At 34.4% G+C, this 16,558-nt stretch overlaps 1 protein-coding gene across 1 annotated transcript in view; it reads right to left on the reverse strand.

Moving 5' to 3' along the window:
- Nucleotides 1-7,752: 7,752 nt before the first annotated feature.
- The window catches only part of LOC111507675 (ATP-citrate synthase-like), a 32,391-nt gene continuing 23,585 nt past the window's right edge, over nucleotides 7,753-16,558 (reverse strand). The window contains 6 exon segments of the mRNA XM_074184490.1: nucleotides 7,753-8,442; nucleotides 13,324-13,614; nucleotides 14,473-14,658; nucleotides 14,720-14,863; nucleotides 14,922-15,049; nucleotides 15,134-15,786. Coding sequence (XP_074040591.1) covers nucleotides 7,988-8,442; nucleotides 13,324-13,614; nucleotides 14,473-14,658; nucleotides 14,720-14,863; nucleotides 14,922-15,049; nucleotides 15,134-15,786 — 1,857 coding nt within the window. The 3' untranslated portion in view covers nucleotides 7,753-7,987.

A 16,558-nucleotide genomic window follows, 5' to 3' on the forward strand; every position in this document is an offset into this window, starting at 1 on the left:
TATTTGTGGACCGTGTTTATTTCCTTGTTTATCTATAATATAGTTTTGTCTATTATTTAGAATTCTGAATATTACTTTAGCTATGTTATTATCTATTCCGTATTTTATCATGTAATTGTATAGTTTATGAATGTTGACGTTGTCATATGCTCCCTTTATATCTAAGAAAACTGCTATTACATTATCATTGAGGTTAAATGCCATTTGTACGTATGAAATTAGATAACTAATGCAGTCCATTGTCCCTAATCCTTTACGGAATCCCATTTGATATCTAGTTAATATTTGATTGTGTTCGATTTCCCATTCCACCCGGTTTCTGATTATTTTTTCTAATATCTTAAGCCCGCAATTAGCCAATACTATCGGTCTATAACTATTTACGTTTTCTATATCAATATTTATTTTTTTAATTCCTATCAATAAATAATCTTTCCATGTTTCTGGTAACTGGTTTCCTTGTAATATTTTATTATATATTGTTAGTAGCATCAATTTCAAATTTCTTGGCAGATACATAAACATGCTGTATGGTATACCGTCAACTCCAGGTGCTGTAATTTTTTTGCATTTCAAAGCTTTTTCTAATTCTACAAATGTGAATGGTTTGAGTGTGTGTTGATTATTTATTACATTAAATTCAGGCTCCATATCGCATATCGAATATCTGTCAAGCATTTGAATTGCTATTGTTTTATCTGGTAGGTTGTTTTTGTCCGCTCTTTTTAGCTTTTTATCTGAAAACCCTCTTATCATATTCCACACGTATGAAATGTTTGACTCTCTATTTAGTGTTGAACAGAAAATTTGGAAGCTATTTTTTTTCTTTTTCCTAAAAAATCTTTTTGCTTTTGCTATCATTCGTTTTGCTTCTATGAAATTTTCTATAGTTGGATTTGATTTGAATTTATTTATTGTTTGTTTTTTTTTAATATTAATTTGTTGGCATTCGTCATCCCACCAGGGTGATTTTGAACCTTTAATGTTTTTCTGATACTGTTTAGGAATCGACATATCCGCTGCTTCATTCATATGTTGTATTAATTCATCATAACTCATGTTTGTTATGTTTTTTGTTTGTTCTAGTATTAGTTCGTATTTTCCCCAGTTGGCTTTGGAGAAGACTCGTTTTTCCCCCCTATCAATAACGTAATCATTATTTATATTATTCTTATAGTTACAAATAGTTGGAAAATGGTCGCTATTTCCGCAGTCTTCACTCGTCTCCCAGTTGCATTTAATTGCTATTGTATGCGAAACTAAACATAAGTCTAAGGGGTTATTATTTTCGTTTGGTTTTGCTAATCTTGTACTCTTCCCATTATTTAGGACGATCATGTTAAAGTCGTCTATTATTGTATTCAGGGTATTTCCGTTATGATTTGTATTCCTACTTCCCCATAGTGGGTGATGTGCGTTAAAATCGCCCATCCAGATAATGTTTTCTTTTAACTGATTTAATATCCTTTCATATGTATTTACTTGTAATTGGTTATTTGGTGGATTATATGTGTTTATTATGTTAATATTCCCTATATTTATGATTATATTTTGGCACTCTTCCGGATTATTGCCGAAGTTTGCCTGTATGAGGTTATATATTATGTCTTTACGGACGATTGTGGCTATACCACCATAGCCGTCATCTCTGTCTTGTCTAATAATGTTATAATTTTTAATTTTTATTGTTTGAGATTGTTTGAGCCATGTTTCATTTAACAATATTACTTGTGGATTATATTCTTGAATAATGTTGATTAAGTAGTGATAGTTAGAATTGATACTTCTTATATTCCACTGTATAATTTTCAAGTTTTTAGGTTCCCCCTGACTATCGAATGTTTAGAAAAAATCTGGTGTGTCAAAGTCTTGATGTTTTTTGTTTCTATCATATGTTTGAACTAAATCTATTATTTTTGTAATGGTATTGCTCGGTAACTTAATAAAATTTTCATAAAAAGTTTTAATAATAATTTTTTCTTCTGTGTCTACTTCTGCAAAATTTAATCTGTCATTTTTTTCGATATTTTCTCCTACCTTGCTGTCTCTATGCCTTAATGGGTTTTTTGGAGTTGCTCCTGTATTTGTTTGTCTTTGATTTTCCATGTAATTAAAAACCGTTCCGTTATCTGGTTGATGAACTCTTCCATTTGGATTTATAAGTATATTATTTATCTCTTGCCTATTATACCCTGTCCCTCTATTTTTATCATTTCTTTCCACATTTCTCCCTTTACCTGTACTTTGTGCATATGTTCTTTTTTGACTACCATTGTTTGTATTGTATACCTCCCTACGTTGTTCTACTGTGATTTGGTTGTTGATTGTATATTGTTTTTGTAGTGTTGGAAAGTCACGTGAGTTTTGGGTGTATGTTGGTTTGTCTTTTGGAAAGTGTTTCACTGCTTCATAGAAGGAAATGTTTTCGAAAGTCATTTTTTCTCTGATATTTTTTTGTCTTTCATATTCTGCACATGCTCTATTATTTGATTTGTGTTCGTAACTTTTACAAAATAAACATTTACTTATTGTACAATTTTTATATTCCTCATCGTCTTTGTGTTGTTCTGTGCAAGAAAAACACTTCCTTTTACCTTTGCAGTTTTTTTTTATGTGTCCATAGAGAAGGCAATTATAGCATTGAGTGACTGGTGGTATGTAAGGAGTTGTAACGTATGTCATATAACAAATATCTACATATCTAGGAATTATTGTTCCTTTAAAGGTAACTAATACCGTAGAAGCTGGTACATATGTTGGTTTTTCATTTATTATAACTCTCCTATTCATTCTTTTAACCTGTATTACTTTATAAGGACTTTTTATCATTTCTTTAATTTCATTTTCTGTAAATAAAATTGAAATTTCCTTTATTATGGCTTTACATGTTACATGGCTATACGGGATGTAAGCTTTGTATCCCTTGTTCTTAAGTTGTTCATTATTTATCATGCTATTAGCACTTTCCCTATCTTTATAGTCTATACCTATTTTATTATTACCTTTTATTTTTATTTTTATTATATTTCCCAATTTTAAATCACATACATCCTTGGCGATTTCTAAATGAGAAAAACGTCTAAGATTTCTGTGTTCCAAAGTTGACTCTACAATAATTGTATATGGCCCCTTATCCATTTCATTATATAATATTATTTCATTAGTTGATTGTTCTTCTTCCTCCATTTCATTATTTGTTTGTGAATTTACTGATAAATTTTCCGTATATCCCCTATCAAAAAAACGTGAACTGCTTTGGCTTTCAGAGTTTCCCGGTTTCGATTCCAAGATACTCTGTACCTCCGCATCAACACTATCATTGCTTTCGATGTCATCAGTATGTATATGTGGTTTTTTTTTGGGGGAGGATATATCCTCCCCCTCCTCTTCTAACATGTTTACAGTACTTATTTGCCCAAGATTTTATTTTTGTAAATTTTCTCTCAAAAGAAAAAAATTATCAACACTTTTTATGCTTCGCAAATCTACCCAATATTAATTTCAATTTGTCAATATTTGAAAGAAAAGGTTAGCAAGAAAAAGTTCCCCAAAAAATTAGTAGCACACCTGTTCGTCAGTCCGATGTTCACACGTCGAGAGCTGCACCACGAATCCTAATTCATATCAGAAAAACCAATATAAGTGTCAATGTCAAATTTCAAATTTTTTTATTTGGAGTGTCTACTTATCCAACATCCACGAAATTTGGATGTATTGCGACCGCTGCAACTTGGCTCCCATGTTTGGGAAGGGGAAACTCCTGACCATTGTCCTTTGCTCTCGACAGCTTTTACCACAGTATAATGGAAAAAGAACTAATAGCATTATTCTTGTTGTTATACTTCAAACGCTTGGGACATTCGGACATATTCATGATGACAACTTTTGGGCTAGTGGTCGGAGGGTAGGTATTTGGTAACAGTGTGCAAAGGGAATAAAGCACTGATGACGGGATGTTTAGTTTGTATATTTGTGGAGACTGCATATACGACAAAATTCCAATATTATTACGAGATATGTTTTCTTGTCAGCGGAAATGCTAGAATTGTTGATGAGTGCTTTGTTTTTCTTTTTAAGGTATGTAGTAGAGTCTCTTGTCGAGTAATGTAATATTTGCTATTTGTCTAGAATCTAGAGAATGAGATTTGGAAAGTTTGAGCTCAATTGGATAATGATAATGTGCCTCATTGATATAGAATTGGAATAAAACGATTTTTTTTCTAAAAATCGCCGTTTTTTTCCTCATAAAATGAAAACTATCTATCTGGAAATTAGATTTTTCTTCATTTTATAGGGAATGTTGTTATCTTCAAATTCCATTCCAACCACTTTTCCGTTAAAAATATAAATTTGAAGATATCTAATATTTTCCATGACCATACATGATTGAAATCCTCAAAGTCGCAATTTTTTAGATGAAAATCACTATTAATCAATTATTTGTTTCCTTTGAACATTATACATTATCAAACAATATATAAGTAAACATTAAATAATTTTTTTTTCAACTTTACAAATGTTTTTACGAATTGCAACTTAGTTACTTGAGAATGGTCTAACAAACCGAAACCGGTCGTAACAAATAATAATAAGTAGAAATTAGACAAAAGTTACTTTCTTTATCCTATATTCAATATGAAGTTCTACAATTAGATCATCCGTCAAACAAGTAATAATTTTAATAATAGTTCTCTATGGTCGGCCGCATTTACACAAATAATTCCAAATTCGGCAATTGATGACCATTTCTTGTTGAGTAAGTACCTAAGCAATGATCCTTTATTCAACACCTTCGAACCAATCACAGTTGACTATATACATAACTCACTAACTCCAAGGCCACTCCTAGTTGAGCAAATTCGTTACTTTACAGTTGTGTACGAGTTATTTTCATTTGCAAATAAGCCTTGAGAATTCAATTCTTGATTTGAAATGGTTCTTGATTGTCAAACCTTATCACAGAAGGTAAAAAAGACTGCACCATACCAGAATTTCGTAATATTGCAAATACGATTGATATTTTTAAAGAGTTCACTTAATGGGAGCAGTTAAAAATTCAAATAGCTTTCAGTCAGATTAATTTGTAAAACTGAGTGAAGTAGTTGGTTGAACACGGGATTGTTAATCAGTAATCCTTGGTTCAAAACATACCAACGACAGTTTTTGAATAAAATAATAATAGTTTTTTGGTAGCTTAATGTTTTGGAATTCAATGATATTTCTCTCGCTCAGGATATCCTACACAAATGAATCTTACTTCAAAATATTTATGACAGAAGCCAGAAAAAGTACATATACCTAGTAGGTATACTACTCGCGAGGAACGAAAATCACTCGCTTAAATGATTTACGATGCTAATCTTTTCGGGTCGCAGTAAAAACACGCCTGAAAAAGTCATTATATGGCGAAACACATGTTGTGTTTTTGTAAAACTGTTTGGTGAAAATCGCACGATAAAGCAAAGTAAATAAACTTCATTCTAATGAGTTATGGTTACTTCTCTCTTGTCGAAAAAATATACTGTAAAATTTCTATGGTATCAAGTGTTCAATGCTATAAAAAAGCTATAATTTCAAAATAGTAAGCAGTCAATTCTCAGAAATGACTTAACATTTTTCCTTAATATGTCACTTGCAGTGGCGTACGGAAATTATACCAAACAGATGTGGAAAAATGATGATAAAATATATGGAATCACAACCTTGACAACGTTACGATCTTCATTCGGGTTTGAAGGCCGTCGTGGTTTGGAATTGTATTTTAATGTTTTGCCAGCGAGTGGCTGGCTTCTTCGGAGGTCTATTCATCCTGGTGGTTCACATATGACTCGTGATTTCTAGTTCGTAAGCTGTATTTATGTTGACATAGGTAGCCCGCCTTTCTAATTAGTTCGTTGTTATTGGCCGAAGTGTTATTACCTGTTACATTCCGTTGCACTGCTGCTACCTTAGCATCTTTCAGTATGGGATTCCAAATCCGGTTAAGCGTTATCGCCTCCTCTTTTCTATTGTAGTTTTCTGTATGTTTATGGATTTCTATGGCTTCCCATACAAGCCAACTGTGGTATCCATGATCGGGTGCAAGTAGTTTCACATCTTCAAATAGTATCGCATGATCTCCTTCACTAAATGCGTGTTCCGTTACTGTCGATTTTTCTATTTGACCTAATCTACAGTTTCTCCGATGTTCATTCAGCCTTCTACCCATGGATCTTTTGGTGGTACCGATATAAACTTTTCCGCAGGTGCATGGTATACGATACGGTATACCTCCGCAGCTGAGAGTGGATCTCTTTTGTCTTTCGCAGATCCACTCTCATGAATAGACCTCTGAAGAAGCCAGCCACTCGTGCTGGCGAAACGTTAAGATACAGTTCCAAACCACGACGGCCTTCAATTTACTTGACAACAGTGTTTTCGTAAGGGTTTATTGTGGCTCACACCTATTCACACTCGGCCACATAAACCCAGCTTCTTAACGAAGCCGAATAGTTTGTATGGTGAGTGGTCTTTCAGGTCAGATGGTAAGAGTACGGATCTGCCGAACTTAAAGAACCTGATTCGGTCCCCAGCGGGGCAGGCACAAAGTATATGCTCTGCAGTTTCATCATTTTCCAGACAGAGGCGACACACACTGTCTTTCGACAGTCCAAGTCTCTGCATGTGATGATTCAAAAGACAGTGACCTGTAAGAAGGCCTGTTAGAGATCGTAGTTCATCCCTACTATAGTCCAACAACTGTTTGGAATCAAGCTTCGAAGGGTGAATAAACGCCTTGGAGTGAGCCAATTCAGGAAGATTCTGCCAGAAGTCCATAACTCTTCTTGCCATCCAGGTGTTAAGTGTTTGTTTGGCAAAGCCCAAAGCGATACCAATGACAGGTTCTGGTCCAATGAAGCCGCTTGCAGCACCCTCCTTTGCAAAAGAGTCAGCAGCTTAATTGCCTTCCAGGCCAGTATGGCCAGGAATCCAGACCAGAGACAATATGTTTAGTCTTCCTATCGAGGAGAGTCTTTTTTGGCAGTTTGCTACCAATTTAGACGTTGCTCGGTGGGGGCCAAGAGCTTCCAACGCCGCTTGACTGTCCGAGAATATTTTTATTGACTTGTGAGTGAGGTTGGATTTATTCAATTTCTCCGCATACAAATCAATAGCGTAAATTTCCGCTTGAAATACAGTCGCATAAGTTCCTAGGCAGGTAGATAACTCTGTCCTGGGTCTGCGACTGAAAACACCTGCACCAGAACCGGAAGGTGTTTTTGATCCATCTGTCAACCAACAACTATCCGCTTACTGGAACATTCAAATTACCAGTTACCAGAGTTGGATTATGGAATATTTAATATATTTCTAAAATAATTAATAAAGTGCTGACGAATCTTATAAATAGAAACAATTCTTGGGTAAAAAGTTGGGGGTTATGGAGCAGTAGTCATGTCATTAAATGTTGATTATTTTGAATGCAAACTTTGCCAAAAAAATGTTTTTGATAATGAAGTTTATTTATTATTATGACCCTATTTCATAATTAATTAGGTATACAAAAATTGTATTCAACATTTTCCCTGAAATTTAGGTCCAACCATGATTTAATTGAACATTCAATTGAAACAATTTCAAATCACTTTATTCAGATAATACAACACACATAAATTTAGAACTCATGTAGGTACTCGGTAGAAGCAAGATAGATAAAATAGTCGATCTCTTGAAAATTATGCCTGACATCACTTTAAATTAAACACTAGAAAATAATTGGTTAATAAATATAAATTTTCAATTTTCAAATTAAAAAATTAGAGAATATCATTCTCATACAAGTAAGTTCATTAGTTTTCATCGTGGAAATGGGTATGGAAAGTGCATATGTCCCAATTTCGATACAACCAATCAAAATTTCATACATTCTACTCTTAACTATATAAAGTCTCTATGAAAAATAAGTGCTGCTGTTGTTTGTGAAATAGTCAAATCTATCATAATCTATCTAGTTATCGTTGTTATATTGTTCTGGTAATACATATGAAATATCATCCCATGGATGCCTGTACATTCCCTGTTTCAGCCTCTTCTGGTCCATAAAATGCCCAATGAAACCTATTGACCTGCCCAAAACAAAGAGCGAATTGATTGCTCCAATGTCGATATACTCTTGAGCTTCTTCGCTTGTGAAACTACCACAATTTTTCAGCATATCTACAAAAGCGGCGGCAATAACTCCATCTACATTCAGAATGAGATTGGGTTTCTTGCTCGTTGTAATTTTTTCAACTTCTAAGGCATACTGCGTATGTGGAGTAGCGGGAAAGTTAGACATGACAAATTCTTTAATTATTTTCACACGCTGATCTGGATTATTGATGGACTTGACTCTGTGGCCTATACCCATAATAAGTTCTCCTTTGTTTCTCATTTGGTTAACGAACTCTGCGGGTTGCATACCTGAAATTTAAAAAAAAAACTTAGTAAACAACTATCGATTGAATATGTTTTAAAAGTTTTATGAAATTTCAATATATTCATGAATAGGTACATGTGTTCACCACGAATATAAGCTGCCTTTTTTTTGCTACAATTCTGAAACCAGAATAACCATTCTCATCGTTTTGATGCTTAATTGATCTTCTATTTGCTACTTTTCATCCTGTCTCAAACAATGGAAATCGAGTAGTGAGGAACGAGAAACCAAAGACTGAAGAGAACAAAATCCGTGCTGGTAGGCTTTGGTCGAATGAAACTTGAAGCAGCAAACGTTTGGCAGACTTCATCAGCGGTACGTGGTACTTCAAAATATAACATTCGCCTCAGCATTTAACGTACATACCATTGATTATGTCTATGACAAAACGTTCGGTACTTCGAATTCCATTCAACCACAGCCCACTATCCCGGATTTTCTTCTCTTTAATCGCGACTTCTGACGTGAAATTCTATGTTCTCAAACCGAAGATTATTTATCAAAATTCTTCCCAAAATTATTAATACTGTCAATATTATTCTTGCCGATCCCTGTTGGACACCAAAAAATACGAGTATAACAATAAAATACGTTCTATGATATGATAACTGAAATAAATATCCACATGCTTCAAATGCTGTATAGGGTCTTTCATTCTCACAAATAGGTATCAACAGTACTGAACACTTTATAATTCGCAATCTTAGAAATAATAATTTCCATATTTGGAAGTGGATATGCATCAAACTGCGTAAATATATTTATAGTCTAAGCATAATTGACTAGCATTCGTTTCTTGTGACTGGCATTGGTTGTAACAAGAACTTGTGTCAGCCAAGGGGATTTGCTTTTCTCAATAATTCCTTCCAAGAGAAGTCTTTGAATTTCCGATTCGATTGATTTTTCATCATCCTGAGATTATCTGCGAAATTTTATAGCAATGAGCCTGCAATCTCGTGAGAGATTTTCGAAAAGAGTGGCCGATGGGACTGACGCCTGTGTAAAACTGTAAATTTTGAGAAGAGTCCTTGGCCCACCGAAACTAACTTCAATTGCAGATCAACTATACAGCTTTTTGCCACTTGTGATACATGGTTTGAAAAAGCCATATCAATCTTCATATCAAAAGGTATTCTTTGCATGTTATAACGAGAAACAATAGAAGAATTGATGAAACTAGAATTGCTTCCGGTATGAATGAGACCTACAGCGTTAATTTCATTGATAGTGATTGGTACTGTGGCTTTACTCAGGCATCCGGGTGAAGTGGCCGATAATAAAGCAACCAAGTATTTTTGCACCAGCCACTACTGTTCTACCTTCCGCTCTCTTACTTCAGAAAACTTTTGCGAAATGTCTTTTCTTCGAAGTTTTCACATATCGCGCCTAAAGCTGGGCATTGGTTTCTTGCGTGTCTTTTATTGCCACAAAAAAAGCATTATTTTGATAAGAATTTACGGCATTTACGGCAATATCAGAACAACTGGATGATGGATCTTCTGGAGCTGCATTCATTGACGAGGATGGCAATGAAAAACTCATAGAATTTAGCTGAGTCACCTCCAGAGGTCGAGCTTCATCGAATGCTCCATTTAACTCAAGAGTGACGTTTTCGAGAAATCGCTGTCGTATACTGGCTGAGTACAAACCTTCAATGAAGGCATCTCTTATTCTGATTTTGTTCTGCTGTCACAGCTTTGAAGTTGGATTCTTTCGACAATTGTTTCACTGCTTGAAGATATTCATCGATAGTTTTTTCAGTCTTCTGAATTCGTGAAGGAAGGCGATGGTGGGCTGAAATTTCATTATTGTGTTTGACATAAACCCTGTCAAGTGCATCAAGAACTGATTTGAAGTTTTTGTACTCACTGATTATTCCGAAAATATTAGGAGATATGTGGTTTTTTAATAATTTCAATTTAATTTCATCTGAGGTTTCATTATGAACCTCAAGAATATTTTCTAAGGTTTGTTTTCAATGAATCCAATCCCGATTCGCTGAACTTTAAGTTGGATTTACTTCAAAACGATCCGGACGAAGATATCTTCCATTATTTTGTTGATCAAATTGTTATAAATAGATTAAATTACAAATTGGCTTTAATCAACAAAATACCACACTTTCACGTATAGTCAGTAGACATACCTCATGTTGACGACAGACACTACCTTGCACTGACGAGTGACCAAAGAGCCCGAAACCGGTCTGCAAGTATGTTCCAATAATTGAAAATCTATTGCGACAGTTGTATCGCCAACAGCATATGCAGGAATAACCTCAGTGGAGAATCTTGCACTGACACCTGCCGCATATAATCCAACGCCCTTCGTGGTATTAGCCAGAGAAGTAGTTGTTTTCTGATAGGTGTCAGTTCATTAACCTACAGTGCAGGGAGTTGAGACTGGCCCGAACGAATTGTTCCTTTAGATTTTAGATGATTTAAAGAACAACATGACAGAATAATATGACAGATATAATGAAAACTATGATTTCTAGAATGAGTATACTTACAGTATGGAATAAATACACTGTGTCCAAGATAAGAATGAACATCATGAGGATATCGGAAACGGTAAGTGATACGGGGTCGATTAAATTAGAGAAAAGTAGCGCGTTTATGTGCCTAGTAATATGCCATTCAGAAAGTTTAAATATTCCGAGTAGTTTTTGAGATATCCGAGAAAAACTGAAATTTGAGAATTTTGTTTTTATTTTCTCCTAGATTTATTTTCGAAGGAAATCTAAAACAAATAGCACTTTGCCATGGCAACATTTTAAGCACTAGAGGATAACGTAAGCCGAATTTTTCTGCGACGTATCGCCTTTTAGAAAACATCATCAACATTGTATTTTTATATAGGCCGAAACTAAAGTATACCCTGTATACGACTCCATTTTTCATTGTGAATTCAGCAACGTATCACATAACCATTTCTCGCGCAAAATGAGAAGTGATTACTTGACCTACTTTTCTTCAATTTTAGATAGTACGCGCTGGAAAAAATGTCATATTTTGATACATGAAGTAAATTGATTAATGTCATTTATAATGAATTTTTATAATGAATTGTTAAAGGATGAAGTAACCAATCTTAGCAAATCTTCATTTTGAAAATTATGAGAGTACCTACACTTGATTCTTGATATATCCCCAAAGAAAAAAGTCTAGTGGGGTTAGGTCGGGGGACCTTGCAGGTCAGGATGTATCACTATGAATACCAATCCACTGTCCTGGGAAGCGACGGTGCAAATAATCACAACTAGCATTATGTGCTGGAGCATCATCTTGTTGAAACTAGTGAGTAACCGCTAAAAGCAAATTATCTAGAGCGTCTTCCAAATCATTTACTAACAAATTTATATACCGCTCTTTTGTTAAATTGTTTTGGTAGATAAAAGGCCCCATCACATTCGTATCGAGAATCCCAACCCACATGTTAAAATCGAAACGATATTGATATCTGGACACATTGTGTACACGCAGATTTTTTTGTGACCAATAAATAATATTCCGCCTATTAAAAAAGCCATTGTTGGTGACCTTAGTTTCATCAGACCAAATTATTTTGAAAGGGAAATTTTCTAGTGTACTACCTACCATTCACAAAAGGTTGTTCGCCTTGCATCGTCACCTGGTTTGAGTCCATGACAAATCCTACATTTATACGGATGATATTTATTTTTTCTTAAAATGAAGTGAGCAGTGGATTTGGCTACTCCAGTATTACCTATGTTCAATAGTGTGACTGGATATCTCAAAATTAAAATTTTCAACAACGGTCAGTAACACATCACGTTGACTTTCTTCATTGCATTTGTCGGAAAACCACAGGTTTTTGAAATGATCCGTATTCTTTTAAATCAAGAACTAAAGGTCTAAATATTGATTTACTAGGATTTCGCCTCTCTGGATACATATTAAAGTACGCACGTTCAGCATAAACACAATTTCTTTGGCACAAAATGTAACATCAAATTTTTCAGTATTCAAAAAGCTGCCGTTTTCCATTTTTAACACAAATTAGGTAGGTAACGAGATGTGAAAGTAGAAACGATAATATGTCAAAAATTCTACTAAACAACAGTTTTATTTTGACAAAAATCAATCAATCAAACATTTATTGAATCAGATTTCCTTTAAAATCATATTAGACAAAAAAAAACATTTTGCGCGTGAAATGGTTATGAAATCATTTTGTGTGATACGTTGCTGTATTCACAATGAAAAATAGAGTCGTACACAGGGTATACTTTAGTTTCAGCCCATATAAAAATAAAAAGTTGATGATGTTTTCTAAAAGACGAAACGTAGCAGAAAAACTTAGCTTACGTTATCGTGTAGTGCTTAGAAAGTGGACATGGCAAAGTGCTATTTGTTTAAAATTCCCTTTGAAAATAAAGCTAGGAGAAAATTAAAACGAAATTCTCAAATTTCGGTTTTCTTCGAATATCTCCAAAACTACCCGGAATATCAAAATTTTCTAAATGGCATATTATTAGGCACATAAATGCGCTACTTTTCTCAAATTCAGATTGTTGATGAAAACAGATTCAACCAATTAATAATTTGTTTTTGCATTATTCCGTATTGAAACTCTATGCAAAACATATAACAAAGACCTGAATGAAGTAATTAATTTATTCAAAAAATATTCACGAAAAAGCTCCCACATGAAAATATCATAATGTAATTGAATTCGTAACATCAGTATTGAAAAGATCGAATAGAGGTGTTGGCATTTTTCGATACATGATCAAAGGTATTTTGTCCCCAAATGATCAATAAATTTTCATTTCAGAGACATAGTATTTCAATGGATCAGGGACAAAATGAACTCTCTTCAAAGCCAGTTAATGAACTTACCTTTTTCATAAGCCTCACTGAACTGCTTGGCAGCTCCATCAAGCGCACCTCCGAATCTATCTCCAATAGTCAATAGACCAGACACTACGCTTGAAACCAAATCTTTACCAGCTCTTGCACATACGATTGTATTATGTGCTCCAGATACTGCAGGACCATGATCGGCTGTAACCATAAGACACATTTCAAAGAATTTGCAAGCATAAGGCGGCAAACACCTTTGGAACCACAGAAGAGAGATCACACCACCAATGCCAACGTTCTTTTGAAGGACATCAGATATTGGCATACCTGAAAGAGAATAAATTTTACGAAAAAGAAATATTTCTGTTGATATATGATGTAATTGACGTTCATAACTAGATCTCCCTAAACTGTTAAATAGCAAAATAGCATGTGACTTACATAAATGTGACTTACATGGATGAGTAAAAGGTAACATCATTTTGAGATAATGGATATAAATACATTTAGAAACACTATTTGTTACATTCGAATTGGTTGAATATCAAGGAACCAAGCAAATGAAAATAATCTTCTGAATTATCTCCTAGAATATATGATAGGAAAAAAAAATTGAGAAAGTTCTAATTTTATTGTTGGTTATTGTGAAATATAAAAATTGTTAACTCTATTTTCAAGGTATTACTGTAATATATAAGTCTATTTTTTATTTTTTGATATCATTTTTTATCACTAGCTACTTCACAACGGAAAATATCCCTCAGCGCAATATTTGTGAGTGCAAAGGTGATGTTACTTCCCAATCAAATTGAGACCATCTTCTCAATTTTTGTAGCTAGCCACCTAAATCGAAAGTAATTTTCAAGGTTCAAAGACACCAGGAATATGTCAATTTCAGAAACTCTGAATTTGTTGAAACTACTATGCAGCAGCTTTAACTTGTGAAAACTGTTATTTTAGAGGTATCGTGGCTCCATAGCTCTCGTGGCTCCATACGTAAAGAAAAATGAACAAAATATATAATGAGTCTCATGATATCTCTAAATTATCTTGAAACAGAAACGACCGAGAAGAAATATTGAAAAGCTATATCAGAATGAAATGTTTTAAATGTATGTATAAGAATGTAGAAAAATAAGTTTTCAGCATTCCTCTAGGTAATTTATTGAAAAAAAGTAAACTCACCGGCATAAATCAGTTCTTGTCCTCGCTCGTCACAAATGGAAGTCATGAAGCTGGCAGGTTTACGAATGAGGCCCAGTTCCCTAGCCCAGTTGTAATCCATAGGAACTGTTGGAGGAGGTATTTCTGGAGCTGGTACTATAACTCCTTGCTTGACCAATTGATCATATACACTCTGAATAATATCACCTGCAAGAAGGTAAAGACAATTTCTGAACGCCGAAGGTACTTATAAATAGCATTTGTATACCTAAATAGTCAAATGAATCAGGTACGTGTGCTCCAGCAGCTCGTAGGGCTTCATTTTTAGCAGTTGCAGTTTCTTGGTTGGTATTAGCACAAGATCCGGCATGTCCAAACTGAACTTCTGCCGTGAACATACCAGCACAAGTACCTGTAAACAATCTATCAGTGAGAAGACTCCAGAGAAAAAGTCATTACTTCAGTCATACCTATACACCATGCTACTAAAGGTTTGGTGATTTGTTTGTTTTGCAGCGCTCTGCAAACTTCGTATTCTTCAGTACCTCACACCTCTCCAAGGAGTACAATCATTTTAACGTTTTCATCAGCCTGATACCTATGAAATTAATGTAATACAGATTATAAATAATAAATATAATAAAATTATACAATTTTGCAAAGGATGTACTCAATGACGAACCTCATGACGTGATCCATAAAAGTGGTTCCGGGATACCTGTCTCCACCAATTGCAACTCCTTCATATACACCATCAGTTGCCTTGGACATAATGTTGTTCAACTCGTTGGACATACCTCCAGACCTGGATACATATGCCACACTTCCAGGTCTATATAACTTAGAATGCAAAATGTTATCCATCATACCGCCAGTGTTACCGATTTTGAAACACCCTGGTTTGACTCCACCAACAGTTGCTGGTCCGATTATAGATACTTTCTTCTCGTTCGCTAATTTGATAAGTTTTCTCGTGTAATTTTCTGGAATACCTTCTGCAATTATGGCAATGGTTCTGATCTGGGGGAACTGCAGGGTTTCAACCGTACTTGAGTAAGCAGAGCGGAGTGAAGCAAAATTCACCAAAACGTCGGCGTCTGGATGTTTGTTCATAGCATCTTTCATATGCTTATAAACGGGAATAAGGATTTCTTTGTGACCCCAATAGAAATTTTGCTTGTGATCTCCGGTAAAGGGGTAGATGATGGCGGCAACACTTGGTTCATTTCTGGTGCAGACAAAGTCAAAGTCCAACATACTTTGTATTGCTCGATTTTGCATACCCCAAATGATGGCTTTCGTAGACTTAGTGAACATGGATGTTATTGCGTCTCCCTTTTGAAAACAATATTGTTTACCATTATTTTTCATGGAAAGATGTTATTATGAATGATTATCTGTGACTTCGTAGGTGATGTGAGTATTTGTACTAGAATTGGAACATTTTCTTTCAACAAATGAAAATCTATAATTTTTCAGTTGATTAACTTCATTACCAGCTTTATACAGCAAAACCACAAGATATTTCATTACAGTTTCTGCCCAATCACTTCCAATTTCAAATCAGCTAGTATTATGAAATTGATTCAATCTAAATTGAAAGGCGTATATTTTCAGGAGATATTAATTTTTGGGAAAGAAAGGTTTTAGCTTTCTATTTCTCTACTTACCTATATTACAAATGACAAAGACAAAATAACGCCATCATTTTTAAAACAGCTATCACCAATGTAACAGAATAAATTAGGCTTTTGAAAAAATTATAAGAAAAATTTTTAAAGGTCGCGAGTTTCAGAGCAGGAATCATTTAAAACGCGCAGATGATCATGAAGAAAGAAAAAAGTGTGCTATCATGTACAGAAAGCATTCGTTTCAAGGTTAACTGTATAATCTACCAGTTAGTTTATAAACACTCTCTGTATCTCAGGCTCTGAAACTTTTTGAAATTGAAATAACAGTAGCAGATTTGAGATGGAGATATTATTGAATTTAGCAGATCATTTCCCTTATTGCATAAAAAAAGGAAGCAGTTGAAGGCTATACACTACTAGGCAGTGTTCACAAAGTATTACCTACAGCGATTAAATGCACCAGACTTGTTAAACTA

Source organism: Leptinotarsa decemlineata, unplaced genomic scaffold (assembly GCF_025532065.1).
Source record: "Leptinotarsa decemlineata unplaced genomic scaffold, Ldec_3_MD MMD2_tig00026354_RagTag_RagTag, whole genome shotgun sequence".
Lineage (NCBI taxonomy): Eukaryota > Metazoa > Arthropoda > Insecta > Coleoptera > Chrysomelidae > Leptinotarsa > Leptinotarsa decemlineata.